Source organism: Ixodes scapularis, unplaced genomic scaffold (genome assembly GCF_016920785.2).
Source record: "Ixodes scapularis isolate PalLabHiFi unplaced genomic scaffold, ASM1692078v2 PGA_scaffold3__209_contigs__length_174095766, whole genome shotgun sequence".
NCBI classification, from domain to species: Eukaryota; Metazoa; Arthropoda; class Arachnida; order Ixodida; family Ixodidae; genus Ixodes; species Ixodes scapularis.
In genome coordinates, this window is record NW_024609868.1 from 51,626,876 (window position 1) to 51,653,170 (window position 26,295).

Sequence of the window (26,295 nt, forward strand, 5' to 3'; positions counted from 1 at the left end):
GCATCTGCAGCAGGGCAACTTGAGTGCATCCTGCTCTTTTCAGCAGCTACATTACTCGCTTTTATTGAACGTAGACCTCTCGTTTTTTATGCGCTTGATTTTCGTGATTTATCATTATCTTAGGGCAGTTGTTTTGGAATAACACAATGTTGAAGCGCGCTATAATGAAGTCGAAGGAAAAAGAAACTTGTCTTTCGCGTCCGGCGTTTGACCGATGACACGAATGACACGCCGCGAAGTGGCTTTTGCGAGTGGGCCAAGTGGGTTAACATTTTTGTAAGCACGCGTTCCCGTTATTTGCTAAAACGTCACTGTTCGCTAAAAAGTCATTTCCCTGTGTGATATGGACCCGTTCTGGATATAACCAGTTGAGTGACGAGAAAGAGAAAATATATACTCGAAAATGTTTACTTATTTCACAGCATAAAGCACGTGCGCAAAAGGTATCGAATGCAAGGAAAATGTCTAATGTTGCTACTTTTAGTTCAGTGAAGCACCTTTCTCTCGGGAGTCCAAAAACAAAGTGCCAAATATATTATTGAAAATAAAACCAATTAACCGCCAATTCTCATTAATATGTATATACATATATATTTCAGGGTTCTCCCCGGGAATTTCTGAGGTGGACATTATCGGGGGAAAGGGGGAGGGGGGGGGGGGGGGGGGCGTTTTTTTTTTTTTTGTTAGGGTTTTTGGTTTGTCGCGAATAAAGTATGCATCGCCTAACGCAGTCTCTGGCCAAATATAGCGCTAGCGCACATTCAGAAAAACGATTTCTCCAGTTTGCCCTACCCAACGTATATAGCGCTAGCGCACATTCAGAAAAAACGATTTCTCCGGTTTGCCCTACCCAACGTGTGGGCATCATGAGCTGGAGTGGGGCAGCATAAACAAAGTATCTTCCTCTTTACTTAATATATATATATATATATATATATATATATATATATATATATATATATACACAGAAATATTTGGTCGAGGAGGTTGCCAAAAAAGTGAGCTTTTTGGCAACCTCCTCCAAATATTTCTGTGAACATATTTCTCTCGAGTGCCGTCTTTTGTTCTCAGGTGCTGTTCCGTATATATATATATATATATATATATATATATATATATATATATATATATATATAGTTTTCTTAATGCATTTGGCTGGGGGTTTTTGGCAGTTTTTACTAAAACTCGTTGGCAGTGAGCCGTCTCGTCTCATCTCTCCTGTTTTCTCTCTCGACTGATTGAAACCGCGAGTTTCCCCTTCCTCTGTCGGTCCTCGCACCGCGGTGATCGCGCTCTATTATGACTCAAATTTAAAGTCAACGACCGAAATTTCCGTCGTTGATGGTATTTCCGTCGGGACGACAAATTGTAACTTCGTGACTAATCTTTTTTTTTTTTTTTTTTTTTTTTTTCCCCTTTACGTTTTTGCGAAATTTCTCTGCTTGCAGTAGAAGCAGAAGTTAACCACGCAATATTATAGTGAGCGCTGTGTGCGAGTTTTGTTCGCTGTGTGTGTGAAAGCTTGAGTGACAGTTTTTTTAGTGCGCTGCAACACTGACCAACATGAACAACCAACTCGCCCAATCTCAAGCTCTAACTTCTTCCCTAAGTTCAGGCTGTTTTTTTTTGTTTTTTTTCCAAGGATGTATTTTATTGCGCCGAATTTTTATGTCCTTAACTGATGTGTCACAAATATTGAGCGAAACATCACTAAATTTCGTCGCAATAATAATAATAATAATAATAATAATTTTTTTATTTCATGTATTTCATAACAACATACAAGAATGCGGGTCCGTCGAAAGCCAAAAGAGGCTTGTAGGACTGGACCCAGCAGCGGCGTGAAGAAAATCAAATTCTGACGCTTGATTACAAAAAACAAAAAAAAAAAAACAACAAAAAAAAAACACTTAATAAAAAAAATCCAAGAACTATACATAAATAACTCTTAAAAAAAATTACTGACATGTAATCATACACCACAATACATACACTAAAGGGGATTAAGAACGGATCGCCACGGAATACACTCTTTGACCACAAAAAATCTTCTATTCAAGAACTGGGAAGTGTGAAAGCAAAAAAAAAAAAAAAGAAAAAAAACACGAGATGCACAAAAAGGACATGTTCATAAGCAGGATATTTAGCAAATTGTTTTTAGCTGTTTTTTCAACTGACGCTTTGACCTGAGTTTCAAGAATGACTCTGACAATGTATTGAAAAGTTCAGGGACATAGAAAGAGCGCATACGTTTTCCATATTTTGTGTATACACGAGGGATGAAAAATCGTTCACTTTCCCTTAAGTTGCGCTGCAGGACACGGGGCGTTTTGAAAGGGCTGTGCCAATAGTGTTTGTCAATTACACATCTTTTATAAAGTGCTGAAAAACGCGGGAGACACAACGAAGAAAACAACTCTTCACTTGGCAGATCAAAAGAGGTGTACGCTACGCTTTTTAAAATACTTTTTAAGATGCTATCTATTTTTTGATACCAGAGCATGGAACAATTCGCATATATAGTAATTCCGTAACGTAACAGGCCGTAGGCTAAGGCATTGACTATCATTTTTCGGACAGACAGCGGTAAAAACGTTTTTGTAGTATATAACATACAAGATACACTCCTTAACTTTTTGGCTATGTAGCTGAGGTGTGAATTCCACGATAAATCGCTATCAAAGAAAATGCCTAAGTACTTTGTTGTGTTTACATATTCAAGAGGCAGGAGCAGTGAGTGCATTTCGACGAGTGCAATATAAAAGGAATATCAAGGCTTTTTCGTTTCGACGGACTACTGAAACACATAATTTTTGTTTTCTGAACATTTATTTTAATAAGATTTGCTTCGAACCAGTCCATAACTTTAGTCGAATTCTCTTGCAATGATACAGTCGCACTGCTCAGATTTAAATGTCTAGATACTAGCAGCGTATCATCAGCGTACTGATATATTTCGCATCCGGATATAGTTTTAGAAAGGTCATTGACATATAAATTAAACAAAAGGGGGGCTAAAACAGAGCCCTGCGGTACACCAGCTTTCAAAAGCACTTTGGCACTCCGGCTATCACACACTGAAACTTGCTGTGTGCGGTTCGTTAAAAAGTCTTTGAGTAAAGAAAAAAATGGTCCCCTAAAACCATGGTCCAATATTTTTTTCATTAGTATCTTATGGCTAATGGAGTCGAATGCCTTTGAGACATCAAGAAAGAGGGCACAGGCATATTTGTTATTTTCAAAAGTTCCATGCAAAGTGTCCACGAGTTCTTCCAGTAAAGAATTACTGGAAGAACTCCATTACTGTTCCACGTCCAGCAACAAAGCCGTACTGACACGGCGATAGCATATTAAATAGTAATAATAATAATAATAATAATAATAATAATAATAATAATAATAATAATAATAATTATTATTATTATTATTGTATTATTCATCCTTGTTCGGAATAACGTTCTGTTCGTTCACATTGTTTTGTTTGTTTTCAAGTTACCCGGTCCAAGTGCGTCAATTGTTGTTTAGAGGAAGTGGTTTTTGTGACAGCTTGCTTAAAATTGGCGTAGGGTTTTCTTTTTTCTTATTTAACTCCATTATTATTATTTATTTTTTTTTTTCTGGGGGGGGGGGGGGGGGGGGGGGGGGCAAGGCGAAGCTACGTGCTGTTTCAGAGCTGCAGCACTGCGCAAACTTAAGAAAAGTTTTTTTTTTTTTTTTTGGTTGGGGAGGAGGAAGCAGGCGGAATGCTGAAGAGAGGAGGAGGCTTCCTCCTCTCCTCTCGAGCATTCTGTCCGCTTCCTCCTCCCCTGCCCTCCTTTCCCTCGGAAACTTTTCTTAACCAATAACAACTCTGCAAAAAAATAAATAAATAAATAAATAAATGTTTATTTATGTTTTTTATTAAGCGCTCACTCGGGCGTGAAAAAAAGAAGTAAGTATAAATACACCAATGAACCGAATGCAATGGACCTTTTCACAAAGGTGTCTTTTGACTTGCACATTTATCATACTCAAATTCTATGAGTGTAGGTTTGAAAGGGAAAATAGATATATGCCTAAAAGGAAAACACGGTTTTACGATTATGTGACACACGGAGTGTAAAATGGCGAAAACCATCTGGTTGACTCTCCTACTCAGATGGCGCACAACATAAAGCAAAAAATTTAACGCTTATTTGAGACGAATGTCAGAAAGACTTTCTGGTCCGCGTTCTCCAGGCTTTGTGGGGAAAACCAACCCCGTTTGCCAAGCTTCAAATGCAAGTCGAGAAATAAATAACAATAAGAATAATAATAAAAGCTATATATGTCTATTTTTTTTAAAGCAGAATAGTTACGAAGTTCCAGAAAACAGTCCGTCCTCCCGACGGAAATAACATCAACGACACGGGAACCGACAAAGTAAGGGGAAACTCACGGTTTCAATCAGTCATAAATCTATTGCTCACACGCAGGAGAGGGACAAAAATTAATTATTACTGGGTTTCAAGCACGGCGGCCTTCTGGCATGAGTCATAACTTTATAATAAAAAAAACACTAAACCAAAAAAAAAAAAAAAAGATCTATTCTTTTTTTTGGGGGGGGGGGGGGGGGGGGGGGGGAGCGCAGCCTTTAGGCGCCCGTTTCCGGCTTGAGCGGCCTCGCCATTGCCGTTGGCGTAGCCGCGCGTTGCATTACGGGACGTTCCCCATAATGACGTCACGATATGGTGGCTCTAGCCACCATAGTCACGAGGGCAAAATTTTCTCGCTAAACTTGGAGGGAAATTTTTCCGCTAAACTTAGCAGGGAAACTTCTCGTGACGTTACACGAGAAGTTTCCCCTAATCCTCGTAACTTCACGTATACGGTATAACGTCAGACGTGACGTCACACCTGACGTACCCTCGCCTCCTCCTCCCCAAGAGGTGCACTCTGATTCGGCATTACAGAAAATTGTTAACGACTTTCATTTTTTTATTATTATTTTATTATGGAGTTAATTTACCAACTCGCCTGCGTATTTTAACTTTCTTCGTTAGTCATGTTTTGACGTTTTCGACTGCAACTCGATATTTTTTAACGGTCTTGAAATATTGTTTGAAATTCAGCAAGAGTTCTGAGTCCCGACTTGCAGTGAACGCTTATCAGCAGCTTTTGCTTTTGTTGAGAAAAAAAAAGCGAGCTGGTGTAGCCAATAATTATAGTATATATATATTTTTTAATTTTATGTTGCTGGTATTGGACTTGCAAAAATTTGAGGAAAGTTTTAATTTCGTAATGAACTAACAAAACCACGCCCCCAAGATACGCACGCTAGAAACGAAACCAAAACCACCAAAACCTCCAGAAACGTCGTAGCCGGTTTATCATCTAACCTAATCCAATCCATAAGCCGTGACTATACAACTGCTGACTGGAATGCAATCCAATCCAAGTCGAATGTGGAGTAATTATTTTGATAATCCGACTCCTTGAACATTTCATTTCGGTTATGTCTAGCAAAACATCGACGGAATATTTACAGTGCTAAACAACCAGCGTAGTAACAAGCTGCTTTGGGATCCGGAATAAAACGACAGGCAAGTGCGCATTGTTTCGTTCCCTGTTTCACGGGTCGGTGTTTTGTGTTGGAGCGTCGGGACGCAGCTTGATTTTTTGTAACCTTGCTGAAACCGCTCAAAGCTTTGTAAATATACTGATCACTCGTCTGCGGCGTTGTCTCGGGCATCGGCACGTTACGTGACATAAGCATAAAAAAAAATAAGATATGATGCCTGATCACATTTAAAGCCTAGGCCTACCGTTCGGCCTTTGCCTTGTTAGGCCTACTACAGATTCACGGTACGATACTTTGATACGTGTCGCCGATGGTAAATTTTATCACCGGCTTTTGTGTTTAATTATATAAATGCATGAAAGATGCAAATAATGAGAAGCATTGTGGACGTAAGCTCGCATAGTGTCGCCGTTGGTTAACCGGATGCCTGCGCAAAGCGACGACGGGCCGGTGACGCGGTGAAGCGGCTACCGCTTGTGTTTGCGTAAACGAGTTTTGTGGTTAAGATTATTATTAAAGGGCTACGCACAGACAAGTTCTGGTCCAGGAATCAATGCTAAAAAAAAACAAAAAAACAAAAAAAAACGAAGAAAAGACGCGATTTGCGGAGTCGCGGCTGCCAGGGGAGTAAAATTAATGAAAATTTAGGTGAAAAAAGAGGGGTTGGTAAAACTCGTTGGCATATCAGAATAAATGGTGCTGCATTTCAGTTAATAATTGCAGCGTTGCTGATAATGTAGCATTGAACTAACCAAACAGGGTTCATGCAAGAATAAATTGAGTTCGATATGAAATGAGTGAACCCGCGCCCTTTCTACCCCTGTCAGTCTTGCTGCTAATTTAGTGCACTTTAGCTCACCGAATGTCACTTCAAGTGTTTCAGTTCCACACGGGATAAATTGGTGTCATTCTGGAAATGATGACAATAACGATGGGTAAATTACTATTAGGCATCTAAAATGTTGAAGTAAAGGCGTAAATGTCTGAGCCATATTTAGTCTTTTTAATATGGACACGTTAATCAACAACATTTACGCTAATATACCATATGCGGAATTGTTTCAACGTCTGGCAACACTGCGCTGCCATCTTTGTTGCGTCAAGATCCCTTTGCTGTTGGTCAATTTTGTAGCGTTGTCGGTAACAATCGAGGCCTACTGCTCACCGTCATCGATCCTTACCCACACTTGCGAGCTAAGGGTTAGTATTGCCTTATGCTATTCTCGTGGATGCACGTGTTCGTCGCTTCGCCAATCTCTGATTTCTCGCCACAACCAACGTGGCAGACGTGCACAATAGGGGCTTTGCAAAATACTACGGGTGTAGCCGAAGAGCCATGCGTCAGTCTGGCAACTCTGTGCAGATGCTCCCTAGCCGCCATGAGAAAGGAAGGCTTAGAGAAAGAAATCTCCGAACTCGACGACATGGCCTGCGCTTCGCTCCAGGTCGTCTTTCCTATAACCGGTTGGGAGAATAACCTTGCCGTTACTCAGTGAGCAGCGCATTCGCGATTTTTATTCGGGAAGATCGTCCACGGAATGGAGCGGTGCAATGTTGACATCGCTGGAAAACAGGATCACGCGGAAAGACACAACAAACGCATTGAAATTGTCAGGTCATCACGCTCTGTGTGCGGTGCCCGACACAAACGTCTCGTGCCAACGCGTTAAATTTTGATCGTAACAAAAGCAACACAGCGACTCGCGAAAATTTCTGTTCACAAGGACAAACTCCGGCAAAAGCACTAGCTGCGTGATCGGCGAGCTGAACGGCCTGTCTTGTAGCGACACACTAATAGCCTCGTCCCACAGAGTACGTTCTTTACAAAATAAAAGGGAAAGAAATTGAAGTACCAAGAAAGTAACCGAGCGACGCAGCTTAAAAGTTTGTCCAAATAAATCGCACGACTAAAGACGCAAACAACGTGACGCATACATACCTTTCGTCCGGACTCGTTCGTGTACCTATACTGCTTACAGAGTGGAATGCAGCAGTGGGTAGGCATATTTATTCAGTGTCGAAACTGCATGAGCAGCTCGCAAAGCAGACGAGCTTTCTTTCTAATGGCGTCCACGTGGGGATGTGCTCAGTCTAGCCACCATAGGGAGTACAGTGTTGCCCGACATTCTGCAAAGCCTCTATAGCTCGAAATTTGGCTTTGAGTGCCGGCAAAGTCACGGGCACAGGCACCTGGTTTTCGAAAGCACTTTCTCTGCAGGAGTGTTTGTGCGATCGAAGGGTTCTTCAGAACTACGCTTTCGCGCCCTGGCCTTTGCCAGCGCCGAAGCCAACTAATGAGACCGAGCATCTTCTTCGGCACCCCACTAGCTGGCACTGTGCTTATCACCTATGGTCTATTGGATGATTCTTATCGATCATCACAAGCAAAGATAAAGATGAAGAAGCAAACTCGCTTGAAGCTGAGTGTGTTCTTTCAAGAAGAAGCCGTGTGGCACACTACACAAATGACACTAAAGGCAAAGTGCACGCTGTTGAAGAGCACTAAATTAGCCCGTCTTAAGTGACTGGGGGCTGCTGAAAAAAATCCGCCTGGTCTGGGATTCGATCCTGGTACCTCTCCAAGACTAGCGGAGTGCTCTACCGACTGAGCTAGTCGGGAGCTAGCTGTCAGTAGAGCAAATGGATGTTAACAGTTGCCACCAGTCTTTATTGTAGCCACTGCAAGGGTGAGATCAGACATTGGCTTCTGGTTAGCTCGGTTGGTAGTGTGCTCCGCTAGTCTTGGAGGGGTCCCAAAATTGAATCCCAAACAAGGCAGATTTTTCAGTGACTACCAGTCGCCTAAAGGGCATGAGCTGCACTTCATTTCAGGTGGAAGTCAATTTATTTGCACATAATTCTCAACCTTGGGGACTTTCCCCAAAAACCATTATGTCTAACCAGGGTATAGATCCAAGACACAGAGTTTTTGTTCTGACACATTAACTGGGTGTGTGTTTGCAGCAAATTTACGCAAAAAATGAATTGACTTCCGCTTGAAATGGAGTGCAACGCAAGCCCTTTAAGCAACTGGTGGCTGCTATCAAGACTGGTTACAACTGCTAATATTAGTTTGCTCTACTGACTGCCAGTTCCTGGTTAGCTCAGCTGGTAGAGTGCTCTGCTAGTCTTGGAGAGGTCCCAAGATTGAATCTCAGGCCAGGCGGATTTTTGTCAGAGACACTCATCTTGATAGAGTGACCCTCCTTCTCAGTGTTGAAAACAGGACATCAAGGGGAAGGGGGGGGCGGGGGAAAGAGGGGGAGGCAAAGCGAGACAGATTAATTAAAGCTCTGCTTTATTATTCTACCTTGTGAGTACAGAACCACCTTTCTTACCCATTTTGCAAAATACCTAAGCATGCCAAATGTAGTAATATAGAAAAGTTCCCCATACTGGTCTGTGCGAACGAAACATATTGGCAAGTGGAGTCGCAGAAACAGCTAAAAATTATACTATACTATGTTTATTCTAATACACTGTCACGAGTTTATTTTCTTCCACTTGCCTGGTACTGATTTTGCAAGCAAGTTGCGATGAAAACGGGACATTTGGCTTTATTGAAACAAAATGACGAGACGGTAGACATGACCCTCTAAAACGGGACTGTCCCACTCAAAAAAAATTCTGAGGACAAATAAGCACTTCTTATGAGTTGTAAATACAAAGCATTGAATGTCATTCTTCCGTGAATTCGAAAGCATGAATGTATTTCTTCCGCTTCCTTAGTTTGTCTATGGTGTACTGGTGTGGACGACCACGTTTTGCTACTGCCGAGGTTGCCGAGCCACCCCCCCCCCCCCTCCCTCCCCTCCCCTCCAGCAATGCCTAACACGAAAGCGGCGGCCGAGCGCGCGCTCTCGTGAAGTGGCTGGCAGTGGCTATTTAGGAGCCGTTTTACTCAGCCAATGGAAAAAGGGGCATTTCTTTTGCGTTTTTTTTTTTTGCAGTTACAGACGCTGCCAGCTTTGCTCTATGGGATATGCTTTAGCATTAAGCGCGAAACACATGTACGACGAAACCGTCCGATCCGACGTCCGACCGCGCAATACGACGGTCGGAGGCGAGGGTTTTCCACGCTCTCCGATGCTACGAAAACCCTCTCCCCCAAGGTCATTCTGGTAGTCCGCACGTCGGATCGGACGGTTTCGTGTACATGTGTTTCGCGCTTTAAACCAGGACGTCTGTCCACTCTACGTCCAGGAGGCGCACTTTGTGCTCCATTTCCGGTGGAAGTAAATTTATTCTTACATAAATCTCCTTTACCTTGGTAACATTGCCTAAATCAATATACCTGAGCAAAAAGTTTAGCACTGTTCGACTGGGAACGCTGTACTCATGGCAGCAGCCTTTAAGGAATACTTCATCGAAATTTGAAATATTCCCGTCTTGTTCAAAAATAGGTTGAATATGATCCACAATATTCGTAAATGATAATCGCACATTTGTATTTTGAGCCTGGTGGCTGTATTTTTCGTTATAAACGGCCTACTCTGGCAAGTGCTCGGAGAAAGCCCAGCGGAGACCACGTGACATCCAACGCAATTGTGACGTAGGTCGTCTCAGGACGAGCAAAGCTACGACGAGGCGGACGTCGAGAGGATGGCCTAGTCGTTCCAACCACCGAAGCGGCTGCTTTTCTACGAATTTTGAGTGACGGGTTAATCTTCTATAATCTTGTAAGGGGACAATAGCGACTTCTACGACACACAAAAGGCATTCTCGGGAAGAGGAGAGTTCCTCCTTCCCCTCTTCTTTCGTCGTGGACGGAGGCGAGACAACCTCCATCACTAGTTGTCAAGGTTCCTAAACTAGCATTACAAGCGAGGCGTTAGCGACACCTGCCAGGTGCTCTTTGCTAATCGTTTAATTCGTTTTAAAATTCCTTTTCGAGACTTTTTTAACAAGATATTGGTATGTTCGATGTGATACTGCTCCTTTGAACACATATAGTCCAAAAAATGAGCGCTGAAATTTTGTTGTAGTATCCCTTTAATGGGGTACTCCGGCAAATTTTTTAGCTACCCTAAAAAACTAAGTTTTCAGAATCCTCAGCTTTTATCTTTTCGGGCATGATGTTTAGTATCTCGAAATTCGGAATAGGTTTCGTGAAATCAGCAAATAAAAATGATGCCAAAACCAACATTCAAAAATATCCACGCTTTTCCATGCCATGACGTCAGTGGCGATAGGTTTATAGGTCAAGCACATAGCCTAAAACATCGGCTATGCCGAGCATTTGTTTCGTGCAGTTGCACAGGAGGGAGCTGAAGCGAGCTTCCAAAGCATTGATTTTGACATCATGAAACTGCTTGCAGTCATTTGGGAACAAATTCTACAGTCCAAAGAGTGGACCCCTGCCTTCCACCGGCTTCACTTTTTCATTGTTGCCAGTATAAACTTTCAGTTTTAAGGACAGATAGAGAACCAAAATTGTAAATTTAACTACTTTGGAAGCAAAAATTGTTTTGGCCCAATATTTACATTACTGATTCAGCAATCTTGGTGTGGTTAGCCAATTTTCAGTCAAATTGGGGACCATGAAGAAAACACCGGAGTACCCATTTAAGTTCTTGAAGGCATCTTGTCACTCATCAAGGAACTTGTACTTTCTGGCTGTCTAATTTTAAGATGCCTTGATCTGAATTTCTTTTTTTTTTTTAAAGCAGCATATTTTTAGTAAATGGATGGGGATTTATGCGCAAATGCGGGTAGGCAGTTGTCATCCCAAACATGTTGACTAAAACAATTTTTTCATTTTACGCACGCCACCATGTTATCTCAAATGGCTCTTTTGTTTCACGCAAAGCATTGAGCAGGTGCAGGCCTGCTCATGCGTTGTGTTCATTCTTGTAGCTTTTCCTTTGCTCGCGCTAATGGTGAAGCAAAGTGTGCTGACAATGGTCTTTATTGCGTGCCATAAAATGCTGCCCCTGCTTTATGCCTTTCTAAAGTTAAGGTACTTCTAGTTTTGTATGGTGTCTCACAAGCTTCTAATTGAAGCTATATCATTGTCTTTACTCCTTAAAAAAGGCAATGACTAAAAAATAATTATCCAGTTAATTATCTTGCATGCAATGCACCTCCTCCATGGACCCTTCGGCAGAGACCAATTCATCATTAGCCTCTTTTTCGTGCGATGCATAGGTAGTTTTATCATGAAAATCTTGGCCAGCACTTCTTGAAAGATCCTTTGTGTACTCAACACAGGTTACTCGGGGTTTTCCTACCACACTGGCCACTTTCTATTGATAATTTACTTGTGATTCTATCTTGTTATTCTCTTACTTATATATGTGGCATCCTAATTTATTCTCTGACCACCTTTGTATGTTTCACTTTTGTTTTCTTGCCACAGGAGGTACTGGCAACAAGGTTGTGAAGCCTGTATTTGTTAGCATCTTCACTTCATTCAGGCATGCACAACCTTGGGGCATAGCAGTGACCAGCACCCTTTTTTTGCAGGCATGTCTCAGTTCGGCACCGCTGGAAAAAATCCCCCATGGATGAGAGCGGCAGGTGAGTCATTCTGCCTCAACTGTTGAGATCACAGACAGTTCGTGGGTGTGATGCATGCTCATAGCGTCTGAAGCAACAGGAGCTATGTAAAAACAGTGCCTTTTTTTGCCGCAATAAATTTACGGACAAGCGGACAACTGCTGCACCGCTTGTTTTGGGCGGTAGCTTGTGCCACCTTGCCTTCAAGTTTCAAGCAGGTATCACTAGTGACACAAGTTGTATGCACTCTTTTCTGGTGCCCAGATCTCCCCCTGGCGGGCAGCGCGATGTTGGCTCAAGCCGGGGCCACTCTGGCGTCGGCTCTCAGCCAGCCGCAGACGGCGGTTCAGCAGCAACAGAGCCAGACTTTCAACACCAACTTGGCTGCCCTTGGACTCACCCAGGTGAGCTGACGACTCCTTACCCTTCGTTGGCTGCCCCCTCTTCCTCTTCTTTCCCTCGCAGTGTATTGCCAAAAGTCATTGCTGGTATTAAAAATTCAGCGATGTGATTGCTGCACCATTTGTGGCAAGCTGTGCCAAAGGGCTTACCCTCCTACATCCTACGGCATTTAGCCAAATTGTGAAGAATCTGTGCCAACATTGTGCCAAAACTTAGTTTCACTGAATACTGGAAATATAATAGCTGAGGCCTCCCCAACATGTCCGGATCATTATGGTAGGCTCGAGCAAATTTTCAGAACTTTCGATTATCGCTGCCAATAACATATTATTTTATTTGATCTCTCTGTCAAACACTGACAGTACTCTGAATTTCCGCAATATCAAGTCATGTTCGCAATCTGCCCTGGTGGGTAAGTTAGCCTTGTTGAGTGCGCTTCTCACCCGCTCTCTTATGTACTGCAATGAAACAACCACAAAGTAAGCATCGTGATTTTGCTTATCTTTGCTCCGCCACAGCGTGCCCGCGTGCTAAGAGGAAAGCACTTCCCCTAAGCGGGATATGTTAAACGTGCAAACACCGAGTATGTAAATAACAATAAAAAAGAATTTGGGCAGTGCTAATGTAACAACTACTTTTTAGTAAAAAAATTTCTGAATAAAACTGCTGCTAGTATTTATGATAAACTGCAATGTTTAGGTGATATCTTTTTGCAAGGGTACTTGCAAGTAAATTTATATGCGCTGGTCCGTAGGTTCATTCTTAATTTGAACTATCTTGTTTAGTTACACCTTTATATAGTTTTTACATATTGGAGGTACAGTCGATAAAATGAATTAAAACTACATTAGAAGAAGCAGTAAGGGAGGCTTGGGAGTAAGCTTAACCAGTTTGGCTGGATTGTTTTTAAAAGGACACTGGCACCCCTCAAAAAATGTTTTTAATTTTTTGCCAGGTGATCCATTATGGTGTCAAAAGACAACCCAATCAATATTTTTCTACAATCACATATATTTTTAATAAAGGAAAAAAAAAAAAATGGCTGCTCAAAATCGAAACTGGACTGGGGGTGGAAGAAGAAATATAGAGGTGGAGAAAGAGAAAGTTATTTTATCAACCAGTATCTTGTTGCCATGCATGTATAGTGTTTCTGTGTGCAATTAAACAGGTATTTTCGTGTTTGTGGGAATCAAACCTGCCGTGCGGCTGATACTAACAAAAGGTTGCACAGAAGTGGCAAGGTGAAGTAGGTATGTCTTTTTGTTAAACAGGCCAACACAAGAGTCTTAAAGAGGCGCTGACACGTCAAAATAATTTTTTTTTTTTTATTATCCGAAACAATTAAAAACGAAGCCCAGACATTACCCTCAAAATTCGAAACTTGGGAATTCAGTATTTGTGAAGTAAAAGAAACAGTTTCCAAATGTTGAATTTGAAGTTCCCGCGCGATCCGCGCCAGCGCAGTAACGTCAAATATTGATCTGCCCTGCGAGTCAACTTTTTTTCACGCCCCTGCTCCGAACCGCCGTTGCCACTGCGACCGGAAGCGAGGAGGTGGGGAGTGGGAAAGAAGGGCGCCGGCGTAATGGGAAAAACCGGTTTCCTCCGTGCGTGCTGTGCCGCCCGGTATCGCTGCGAGCAGACGACGCTTGACATCTCGCAGGTTCTGCATGAGAGGCTACCCCGGCTTAGTTACAACCGAAAATACGATACACAGACACCAAACCTAGCTGTTTTGACTGTTTGACGATTTCCTTTTCGAAGTTTGAGAGGGCGTCGGGCACCTAAACAAGAGCACTTCGTCCGATTCCCCGACTCACCGATCATCCTCTGCTATATGCGTCGAGCGCCGCCATGTTTTCCGAGGGAGGATAAAAATCCAGGAGTCGACATCACACCAGACTCTGATTTTTGGTATTTCAAAAAGAAGGGCTGTAGTGAGTTCACAATTGCATTAAAAAACATGTTTTATGATTGCCATTATTAAATATTATAGAAATGTCTCCTACAATGCTTCTAAATTTTACAATATTTGACTTCACAAATCAAAACAAGCGAGGAGGTGAGGAGCGGGAGAGAAGGGCGCCAAAAATAAAAAGGCGAGTGCGCGCATGGAAAAATTTTATTTTGCCATGAGGTATTTTTTTGTGTGGCTATGACTGCAGCTTGCATCGTTTTAGACAATAAAAAAAAATACGACCTTTGGGGTGTCAGTGCCCCTTAGACATATATTATCCTCAGTGGTATGAATAAAAATTAAGTGTGCACATGCTCCAAAAGTACTTTTTGCTGCTCCAAAATGAAGTCTCGGCTGCTCCAAAAGGTGCTCCAAAATGACTCTGGCCAATCGCACCACTGGAAACAGCAGTGGTTAAGTGATCAACCTCTTTAATGACGCTTTAACTGTACAGTCTTTGATGGAGGTAAGCAAAGATCCTAAATGAAACAATAGAAGGACTACATGAATTTACAAGGCCCAGTCTATTGGGGTGAACAACTTTTGTGGCGTAAGCTACATTGGCCGAGGTTTAGCAGTTTCGCGTGGCTCCTGGAGAGTTGTGCTGCGCACGCGCGAGGAGCAGCGACGTCACACGTGTCAGTCCCTGATGCACGCACCGTGCGCATGCACTTGCTCGAGATCATGGCTCGCGCTGTCCGGTTGTTCTGGGCGGCAGCTTGGTTGCTTGATACGTAACAACACGGCGCACAGCTTAACTCATCGGATCCCGAAGTAGTCACATAATGGGTATACCGTGTGTGTGTGTCATTGAAGCAGCAGTAAGCATGATAATCAAGCTAATCCTGACAATTATAGGAAAGCTCAGAATAACCAGCTGAACCTAAGCTTACGCTACGTATATCCTGACGTAGCCGAGCTAAGCCACTGTTTTTTTTCTTGAAGAAATGTTGCACATCACTTCTGACGAAGCAGAAAAACGAGGGGGGGATTGCATGTTATCTTCAAAGTGTTGCCTTCACAGCACCATGTTTTGTCATGCAAGGGGCACAACGTGTCAGATCGCTGACACTCCGACGAGCTTGTACCACTAGGGGAGAGTCTGGCACTGTAGTCGTGCCGCCTAGTGTAAACAGCTGGATTGGTTTGTATTTTTTCTTTAGTAAGTTGCATGCTGGCAGGTTGTCCTCATATGTGTAAATTCTGAATCTACAGGATTATATCTCAAGATGTTTTGTGTCAGTTCTTATGTGTGTAGCATCCACCCAGGAGAGATTAAAATTTACAATATTCAGAAATTCTTCACACTTTATTTTTGGGTGCAGTTGAGTTACGTGTGAGCAGCTGTTCGTTCACTGATAGTGTTCAATGACTTTGCAGAATGCCCTGCAGGCCACAACAGTCCTGTCGCAGGTAAGGTTTGATTGACACTGGAGTGGGGTGAAAAGTTTTGTTTGTAGCTTAATTTTTTTTTTTTTTTTTAATTGGAAAAGCAACAAGTAGAAACTTGACAGTGCTGTAAATGCTGCTTTGCTGTGTCAACCATGATTTGACCACCAACCAAGGGTGTGGTGCATTTAGGAACAAACAAAATGTTTGTATCTCTTGTACCGATTTATAAGTTACGCAATAGTCGCTGCTTTTTTTTATTTCATAAGAAAAGCTAGATGTTTTAAGTGTGTAGTGTGAGATGGTTTGGAGGGTGGAGTTTAGTCTGCTGTGATACGAGATTGTCTTGTGGTTTATAAACCATTGCAAACAGCTTTTTCAGGTGATGTACACACACATTCTCATTCAGCGTCGATTTCCAGTTTTAACAGGAAACCCGTTCGTACTGCTCTCACTGGTCATATTAAAATGCCAATATTAATAACACACAGCAAGACAGTCCGGTCATAAACATAATATCCCGAACCCCCCCTTTATAAGAAAGGGAAAGGGTTCTGTGCATTAGTTAAGCTGTCCAAAGTGGACATGTCCATTACAAACCATCCTGTGCATTGCTTTAGCACTGAACCCGATGAAGCTTCACTTACTGCGTGCCCCCAAATCCAAGTAAAGTTAAAAAAAAAAAAAATAATAACCATTTTTTTTTTAAATTTGTGGTGCCGGTTTGCTTATTGTGCACTCTCTGACTGGCACAAGAACTAACAGGTCGCGGCAGCAATCCCAGCAGTTAGGGAGTCCTGTTGCACCAAAAACAGACGACATGTAGCTGAAATTACTTGACAAATTACCTTTTTTTTTTTTTTTTTGTGTTCAATTGATGTGTCTTATTTTGGGAACGAAAAAGGACTCGTACACTGACCTTTATAGTAGCGAAAAAGCACGCACCGTTTATGATCAAAAAAGGTTGCCTGCTTTTGGTGAAATGGGGAGGCTGCCAAGCTGTTATAAGCCGCACTGGCGCCATCTGTCAGTTGTTGCATCAGTCAGAGGGTGTGCGGTTAGCAGACGGATGTCATAGGTAAAGAAAAGTGAGTATTTAAAGTAGTAATTTGAGCTAGTTGGTACTTCAACATGATAAAACAGCGCACAGAACATGGAGGAAGAGAAACGGACAGGTAGAACGATAGAGCGCTGATTCTACCTGTCCTTTTCTCTTCCTCCGTGTTCTGTGCATGTGAAAGCAGGTATTCTTTTTTACTTCCTATTCGAGTAAGTTCATTCTTTCAAATTTCAATGTGATGCTTCCACCATCTTCAGGCACCTCTGTGGTAAATCGTAGCACAATGCATTACCAAGCCGACTTATGCAGTCACTTTAAAGGCTTCACCCAGATTCGGGGTTATGTGGCACTTTGTAAGGTTAGACACAGTTGCAGTTGGAAGTTGGCCTAAACTAAGTTCAGGTTTCGTTAGTCCCCACCCGATTCAGACTAAGGCTCGCGTGTTCTGAGCCCGTTTGTTGGCCGTCCCAGTCATCAATCACGGCCAGCTGACAAGCAGCATTTCCTTGTTTGCGCAGCCCGGCATTGCCATCCCGGCTTCCTTGGCTACCTCGGCCCAGGTTGGAGCGGTAGGCTGCCCGAATTCCTTGTTCCTGGTTGGGGCGTTACTGCACGGCAGCATCTGTCCCATTATCTGACCTGGCGTGGGCCCGTGGCGTCCGGGGGTTGAGAGTTTACCCGTAACTTGGCCAGTTTGGTGTGGTTTGTGAGCGGGGATGGCAATACTGACATGGGTTTAGGTATAGACTACTTGTTTAACTAGTATTCTTGGTTTGCCTTGTAGAGCATCATGAATTTACTTAGTGTTGTGGTGTTGTGGTTTTGGGAAAATTGTATGATTAGTTTAGTTTCGAGACGGGGCAACCTTCTGTTGCAAAAAAATGTAAGTTTGTTGATTAAAGGGGTACAGAATCGAAATATCCCCGGAACATTAAATGGGTGAAATATGATCCATGATATCCATAAATGATAATCACACGCTTGTATTTTTAGCGGATGGCTATATTTTTCGTTCCAACCGACGGATTCGTGCAAGTGCTTCAAAATCAGCCATCGATGTGGCGCGATGCGTCCCGGAATGTTTGGCTGTGATGTCACGCTCGCAGGGTCACGGGCCCATAACGGCCAAGGGTATCGTAACTACGATCGTCGTCGCTAGGGGGTGCCAGCTTTATCATCAACGCGTTACAATCCCGCCAAGTGGGAATTCCCGAGGTATGGTGTACGAGAACTGAGAGGTGTGCCAAGCGCCGCTCGTTCCCGTGCGCCTCCATCGGACGCGCCGTGCCATGGCGCCGCTCCTGATGGGCCCATGATGTGAGACATTCCAACGAAGCTTGGCCCCTTGACTACCAGGTGGTAATGGGAAATTGTTTTATTCATTTTAAAATTGCTTTTCTGGCATTTACGTACAAAAGACTGGTGTTTTTGAACTGCTGTCATAAGGGAAACCACGTCTACACAAAGGAATAGGTGCTAAAATTTTGCTTCCATACCCCTTTAAGCTGATGATTCAAAGAAAACAAAAGGTGTGTGAATGACAGCTATATATATTTTTTTCAATCCGTAACAAAATGGTCCTTCCTAATTAAAAACAAAATTGATGGATTTTTTTTTTTTTTTACATTTGCATTTAGGGCATTTTCGGCTTTTTCCTTATTTATTCCTTTCTCTAGTTTGCCAGTATTTCATGTAACATGCTCTAGGGCAGGGACCTCAAACTCATTTGAGTGTAGGGGCCACATAGCCCACCCCCGAAATGTTGAGGGCTGACATAGGGCAGAGGGGGAGTAATATACTTTAGGGCAAAAAAACAACAGCAGAAAAGCAACAACAAAAGCGATGGTGTTTTACGTTGCCAAGCAGCCAAGCCTTTCAGCGGCACCCGGAAATTTCCTAAAGAAGAAACCTCATGCTATTTGCTTTTGCTGTTAAGGGCTAGTTTCCCCAGGATCGTGTCTGTCAGCGGACAGATGATGACACAGAACTCTACACAGCTACCACCATCTATGATCGACAAAGGCAGCCAGACAACTGGCTTGCCGGTTGTCTGGTTGCCGCTATCGCTCATAATGGCGGCAATCTTTCAAGCCTTTCCACTCCAGCTTGCCGACTTACGGCCGGCCATTATTTCATTCCCACCATAGTACAGCTTCGCTGGTCTTCCTTTTTCACCAGAGTGGAAAGGCTTGAAGCTTTTTTTTTTTAATAGCTGTTTTGCCAGTGCCGTTTTTAGCTTTCATTTATTCATACAGTTACTTTGGCTTCATACTAACATGATTACAAGATTTAATCTAGCACCATCCCGCCAATGCGCTGGAATTTTTCAATCTAAAAACCAAGCATAGAATCGTTACTCTGTCGTTCCGTTCAGTCGGGAATTATGCGAGTCCAGTACGTCTCGAAAGAAAAATCTTTTCATACGGTAGTTTGTGCTTTCCTGGTGATTTTTATAGCAGAATTAAGAGAAAATACTTGTCTCTACCGTATGTAAGACAAAACAATCCTCGATTTAAAGTATAACGGATTAGTGCCAAATATCTTAAAACGTCATAAGGGCAGAGCTACGTTTCCAGTGGAAATGAATATTGTAAACTTATAAATAAAGCAGTGCGAACGAACACAGGGACAAGTAGAAGAAGGAACACAGAACTCTACCTGTCTGTGTCTCTCATTTATGTACAGTGAATGAATAGACGACAAGAGGTCACTATTGCGCATGCAGCGCTCAAAGTATAGGAACGGGAACTCGCAGCCATGGGACACTTGTCGTCCGCGTCCCAGACAGTCGCGGGCCGCATCTTTGAGACCTGCTCTAGGGTTATTCACTGTACGTAAATAAATGAGTAGCACAATATAAGGGTAAAAACCGTGATGCAGTGCAAGATTTGTCTTCGAGATTCATACATATAATTCTTCTTTGCCTCCTGTGCTAGAAGTAGAGACCACAAATGGGCCTCTACATGAGCATTTTTAAGATTTTAAATATTTTAGTTTTCAGTTTTTGTTTTACTGCTTTAATACATTGGGCTCTAGCTGCATTTATTGTTACCAACAAAGCCATGTAAAGTTTTATGTGAAGTCAATCTGGAGTGGTAAAATTGCTTTCTTAACATAATGTAACTGGTTTATCTGACATGTCCACTAGGGTAATCCAGAGATGGAAGAAGGCTGTTTTTTTCATCAACTTCAAGGCAAAAAGTGTTTCAGCATGGTGACAAAGCGATTTTCGGGGCATCGCTCTAGGTCACTGTAATTAAGTGAGCCAACAGGTTGTAGCTGGTGCGGCTGGGGGTGCCTGTTTCCTAGCCAAGCACCCTCAAACCAATCGTTTGAAAAATGTTTCTTCGAAGAACACAGAACAAGTCTGCACTTCACCGGGTCTAGCGACCGAACAAAAAATTTGAAGACGTGAACTTGGTCAAGTTAGACTTTCAGGCACTGCTCCTAGCCTTGCGAGAAGCAGTGCCTGAAAGAAGGCACCACCAAAGCTAGCACATGAGTCAAGGGGCACTTGATTCAGATCTCAAACGTGTTTGATCTCTCTAGCCCCGATAGTGCTTTCTTTCACACGTGCTTGAACACGACGCTGCTTTTAGCAGCAAGCCCAGGTGTCGCGTGTACTGAGGTCACGTGGGAAGTGACCTGTGCTTCGTGCGGCCGTGCATGCAGGCGGGTCTTGGCTTGGCTACAACTCCAGCGAACCTGACGTATCCGACCCAAGCCCGCATCTTGGGGGCACCCCCTACAGGCGTACCTGCACCGGGTCCCGCCCCGTCTGCCAAGCAGCGGGTCTTCACGGGCACTGTCACCAAACTGCACGACAACTTCGGATTCGTGGACGAGGACGTCTTCTTTCAGACAAGGTGAGGCAACAATTGTACAACTCGATTGAACTCAAATGTGCATTGGGTGAACTTAGTTAAGTTAAGGTGAACTGAGGTAAACTCAAGTTAACACAGTTGTACAAATAAATAATAAAAGGTGAATGCAGCGGTCATTGCTTATGTATCCTGCGAGGCGTACGGAATGTTTTGCCTCCAAAGCTTGCGCAATGCAGTTTGCTCTTGGGTAGCAACAGCATCTGTGGGAGGTAAACTCAAGTTAACACAGTTGTACAAATAAATAATAAAAGGTGAATGCAGCGGTCATTGCTTATGTATCCTGCGAGGCGTACGGAATGTTTTGCCTCCAAAGCTTGCGCAATGCAGTTTGCTCTTGGGTGGCAACAGCATCTGTGGTTGCGTGTGTGGTCGTCTGGCCATTTCTAAGGTAATAATATATGTTTGTGTGATATTCTTGCATTTCTGTCTGTTGCTTGTGTGTTAGCATGCTGTATCACTTAATAAACAAATGTTGTTGGTTTAAGTTAAAATAGATTTTCCACTAGTGCTTTATTGAATACTAATTTATGTTAAGTTTTAGATATGAACTAAAATAGAAAAAAAATACTAATACTAGTTGAAGTTTTTTTTTATATAACTTCCTACCTTAGGCTGTAGCTGAGAGATGTCTTTGCAAGCGGCGGTTTACATATAAACTTCGTTCAAGCTCACAAAAGTGCCATATTTACTAAATACACTATTCTTTGTATCACCTTTTGCAAAACTTGGGTGCAAAACTCGCTGTTGTTTTGCCTTCCATGTTTGGTTCATTGCCCATGAGCTCACTCTTAGTATTTTGCATGTATTTCTTTCATGTTTAGTGCCATCAAGGGCACCATGCCGAAGGTTGGTGAGAGAGTGCTTGTCGAGGCATCTTATAACCAGAACATGCCCTTCAAGTGGAACGCCTACCGCATCCAGCTCTTGGCGAATCAGGTATGCCTATTTACGTTCAACGTTAAGAGTTGTTGGCACTAAAAATTAGAACACACTTCCTCTCTTGCGGTATCGGAACAGGGCAGTGAATGAGTTGACTCACTAATTAATTTTCATTCATGACTGCATATCAGCGAATTTATACTAGTATTCTCTAATGCTACGTTTCCTAAGTTAAAAAAAAGAATAAGCTACAACTCAAGAAGGTAGGGCACAGGAAAATCAATCAAAGGGAGGAAGAAGCAGAGAGAACGGTGGAGAGAAGGGGAAACCTCCTCCCTCCTATGTTCCGTCTGCTTCCTCCTCCCCTACCTTCCTTTCCCTCGCCCTACCTTCTTGAGTTGCAACGGAATATAGTGCCTGGCAGCATTTTTATGCTAGTCTAATTTCTGTGTGCCATATTCTGGGCTGAGAATGTATTTTAGATCTTCAAGGCGAGATTTTTACTCTCGTAACGTGTGGATGGGCTCTGCTATAGCTTTTTTTTTTGACAAATTTGCTTTCTCTTTGCTGAACGTCACGTAGCAAGTGTAGTTTTGCAATAAGGGTAAGTCACTCCGCTTTGTACAGATGAACGCCCAGGTCGGAGTGCGGCTCGGAACCCAGACGTCCGCCGCCGGCAATCAGGCCAATACCAGCGCCACCATGGCGGCCCAAACCCAGTACATCAACTCCATCACCTCGGGTAAAGCTGCGTGTGCCACGCTCCTCTTGTTGTCCTCCTCTTTAACCATTGTAACCTAAAAGACAAGGCCTGCGCCCTCCCCCCCCCCCCCCCCCCCCCCCCCCCCCCCCAAACTTTACTGCCGGCGGACCCACGCAGCACCGCCTAGCTCGTGTTGGTGTTGTCGACGGCATGTTTCGCGGCTCTCGCGATAGCACAAGGCTAGCACACGCCGCTGCCGGAACTTTGGTGCCTGGAATGCGTTTGCAACTGGTGTGCTTACTGTGTCTAAAAGTGGTCTCTTGGTGATGTCACAAAACCCTGGCGACGTGAAAATGGTGTCCACGGGAGCTTCAGCAACCAGGGGATTGTACGCCACAGCAACAACAACACTCGCATTCCCTCACACTTTTTTTTTAGGGGCGAAGCTCCTTAGGGGCTAGCCATGCCCGTGTGTCCGTCCACCGTCGGGTGCACGTGCTCCTGCTCGTGAGCTCACGTGCTCACGAGCACGTGAGCATGTGCTCCCGTGCTCGTGTAGGGCAAAAGAAAAAACAACCGCATCTCCACGTGGTGAATGATGTTGATTGGGGCGAAGCTCTGGTGGTGCTTGTCTGCGTAGACGGTGAGCCGCAGCGTGCCGAGCCTTTCGTTCGTTTTTTATCCATGTCAAAAAGAGAATGTGTGGTATGGAACGTGGTTATATACGCATTTGAGCTTTTGACCACAGCGTGACATGGATGAAAACGAACGAAAGGCTCGGCATGCTGCGGCTCAGCGTCTACGCAGACAAGCACCACCAGAGCTTCGCCCCAATCAACATCATTCACCACGTGGAGATGCGGCTGTTTTTTTTTTCTTTTCAGAACTGTATGCTTACTTGCCAGGATCATACCATTTGACAGCATGACGCTCCGGCTCTTGTGACATTGTTTGTTGCCACTTCGAGACCACTTTTGATGCACGGGCGAAATGCGGAGTGCCAGTTCGTCTGCTTCTTGCATGGAGGTGGCACTGACATCAGGACGCCAATCTCTGGTTGGCTCTGATGGAGGGATAGTTGGTAGACCTCAATGCTAGCTACCTGAGGTCTACCCTCTACCCTTCATATCGGGACAAATCAGAGCTCTGTGTTCTGACGTCACCGCAACCCCTGCTCAAGAAGCAGATGAACTTGCGCTCCACATAGGACTCTAAACACGTCAGTCGAAGACGCTTTGCAGGCACGGTAGCCGGGACGGACGCATCTGCCGTTTTGCGACGCCTCTTGTCCAGCTTGGGTGTGTTTGCCGCTTTTATGCGGTTTGGGAGTCCACTAACAACAATGTTATAAAACAGGCCTTGTCTTTCTAGGTGATGTTGCTTTGATGCTTGCACTCGCGGCAGAGGTTGCCTCGCATGCGTGCGTTTCTGCAACCTGCGCTCTCTCCCTTATCTCGTCTGTCCAGAGAATTCGCTCTCGAAGGGTGGGCGCTCGGAGAACGAAAAACATTCCTACACCGAAAACCGCCACCGGGGGGATTACGCCTACGGTAAGATGCAGACGTCCCCTGCACAGTCCTACCTTCTTTTTTTTAATGTTTCTTGTTTTTTGAGATTTTGTTTTTAAAGATGTTTTTTTTCCTAATGGGCAGTTTCCGTTTTACTTCGGAAGAGGGAGCATTTGCCGTTTAGCGGTCTTCTTGGTTCGTAATGATGAGTGGTCTAACCGGATTGGCTGTGTAACACTCGAGCCGCTCCCGTTTACTGCGTTACCCTGTCACCGCATGCCCCGCTTGGTGGGCGAAAGCCGAGTAGTGGTTTTGCTTTCTTACGAGTGCCCGAGCACACTTAACTAACCTTTTTCCAAGGGCAGATTTAGTGGAAGGGCTGATTACTTGAAACGATTTTCCAGCGAAAATCGAGCGTGCAACGATGCGCGAGCACCGTCGTCAATCCCTTCTCCTAGTGCCAGCGATTACGATTACTGGGCAGTGTCGCACCCATGTTTCTGTGGGAAAACAGCGCACATTGTGAAACAGTGTTAACTGTATAGTATGAAGGCCTGTTCATGCACTTGCGACTTCTTAGGACTGCGCATCTCGAAACCTCGAAATCTCTTAGGTCGAGAAAAGACGCTGGCGCCACCTGTCGGGTAGCCTCGGAACTCTTGGTGGTCCTGTACATTTTGTATTTCTTTTGCGCATCATTCTTTTCTTCCTTGGCTCGAAAATCTCTCGTCAATGTTGTAAACTGCCGCTTCTCGTAGGTAGTATGTACATTAGACCTCGCCAATACCGCAAAACCTTCGCTTTATTGAAATGTAGTTCCGGGGTCACCGCATATATGGCACCAGGATCTTTTCTCGTCGCAAGAGATTTTAAGGGGTTTTAGGGCACTCGGGCCTAAAGGCTCGTTCACACTCTTGCAGCTGAGTAAGGCTGAGAGAGACAGAACCGGTTTTTAAGCCTCTTGCGACGTCTTAGGATCAGGCGCGCTGCTGCGGAGCTGGTCTTAAGACGTCGTAAGAGGATTAAAAACCGGTCTTGTCTCTCTTGGTCATACTCAGTTGCAAGAGTGTGAACGGCGCTTAAGGAGTCGCGTGTGTGTGATCGGACCTTAACTTGCGTACAAGCACGCTATATAAGGCTTTAGCACATACATACATAGGGGGTTCCTCACTTGGGACACCTCTCTATTTTAGTGAAAATTAGAGGAGGTCTGCGCCGTGCTTCCGATGTCGCTTAGAACGGCAAAATGCTTGTTACTTCAAGATAGAAATAATCCTCGAGGGATGTCGGCTAGACGAACAAACCCGTATATAATTGAGGGATTCTACGTCGGCAGTTATAGGTGTGCAATTTAGCCTGTCTTCCCTTATTTTCTTGGAGATATGCTCTCGCCCTTTCTAGAGTAGTGAACTACGATTGCTAGATCTAACTTCATAGATTCCTCTGCCGGTATTGCGCACCCAGATGAAAATGTTTCGCTCGCAGATCTGGCAGTATCACGTTGTATTGTATTCTATCATATGTTCTCTTAAATTCCGAGCAAGCTCCCGCAAAAAAGATTTGGAGATAAACATGTAAATCTGGGGGATGGGTGCTCCTTAGGTTAACGCCTTGCAAAGATAGGCCTTTTGTGTATTTTCTGAATGTTACAACATTGAGGGGTGGGTGCTCATTGTGGAATGGGTAGATGCTCGATATTTAACGGTGTATATCACGACTTCCCCCACACTTTTGCCTTCCCCCTCGTGTAATGCATTGCTAGATGCCTTTGTGGTACTATAAAGGAACTGATCTACTAAATAGGGAGGTATTAGCGCATCATGCTTCAGTCTGAGTGAGCTGCGAAAATGCAGAACCGTGGTCAACGTTGTGCGTACACGCTCGGTGACGCTTTGTTACAGCGTGTCTAATTGATCTAACCAGAGATTCATCTTACCGACGCTAATGGGTTTCCTTTACGGTTTCAGGAAACAACAGCACGAGGACGCAGACGAGGAGGCCCTCTTCACCGACGCCAATGAGACGGGCCGTTTCGCCGGCACAGCTGAGGCGAGACCGTGATATGCGCCACGACGACCGTCGGGACCGGTACCAAGACCGGAACAGCAACAGGGACTTTGATCGGGACCGGAGGCCGTACAACCGCATGGAGGATCGTACGCGGGACCGCTTCCTGGACAGGAACACGGACAGGAACTTGGACAGGAATGTGGATCGCATGCCGGACCGCATGCACGACCGCAACTTCGACCGCATGCAAGACCGCAGCCTGGACAGGATGCAGGACCGTGGCATGAACAGGATGCAGGACCGGATGCCGGACAGAATGCAGGACCGCTCCAGGTTTGGGGATTTTTTGTATCTGTACTGTGGGAGCGTTGACACTGGTCCCTTTCTGGCATCGGGAGCAGCGGTTACCACCAGATCTCTTCTGCCTTTGTGGCATCATCACGTGCAATAGAGAGTAGACGCAAGG

General features: G+C 44.1%; 1 protein-coding gene across 3 annotated transcripts in view; it reads left to right on the top strand.

Annotated features, from left to right (window-relative positions):
* Positions 1 to 5,390: 5,390 nt before the first annotated feature.
* LOC8041876 (cell division cycle and apoptosis regulator protein 1) overlaps positions 5,391 to 26,295 on the top strand; it is a 65,666-nt gene continuing 44,761 nt past the window's right edge. Inside the window, exons 1-10 of one of the 3 annotated variants that reach the window (XM_029971688.4) lie at positions 5,391 to 5,561; positions 12,005 to 12,058; positions 12,302 to 12,441; positions 15,777 to 15,809; positions 17,364 to 17,414; positions 20,518 to 20,711; positions 21,551 to 21,665; positions 22,236 to 22,350; positions 23,778 to 23,861; positions 25,787 to 26,162. In XM_029971688.4, coding sequence (XP_029827548.2) covers positions 12,007 to 12,058; positions 12,302 to 12,441; positions 15,777 to 15,809; positions 17,364 to 17,414; positions 20,518 to 20,711; positions 21,551 to 21,665; positions 22,236 to 22,350; positions 23,778 to 23,861; positions 25,787 to 26,162 — 1,160 coding nt within the window. In that variant the 5' untranslated portion in view covers positions 5,391 to 5,561; positions 12,005 to 12,006. The remainder of the gene's footprint in view (positions 5,562 to 12,004; positions 12,059 to 12,301; positions 12,442 to 15,776; positions 15,810 to 17,363; positions 17,415 to 20,517; positions 20,712 to 21,550; positions 21,666 to 22,235; positions 22,351 to 23,777; positions 23,862 to 25,786; positions 26,163 to 26,295) is intronic. The other 2 variants (XM_029971690.4, XM_029971689.4) reach the window with 2 other exon arrangements.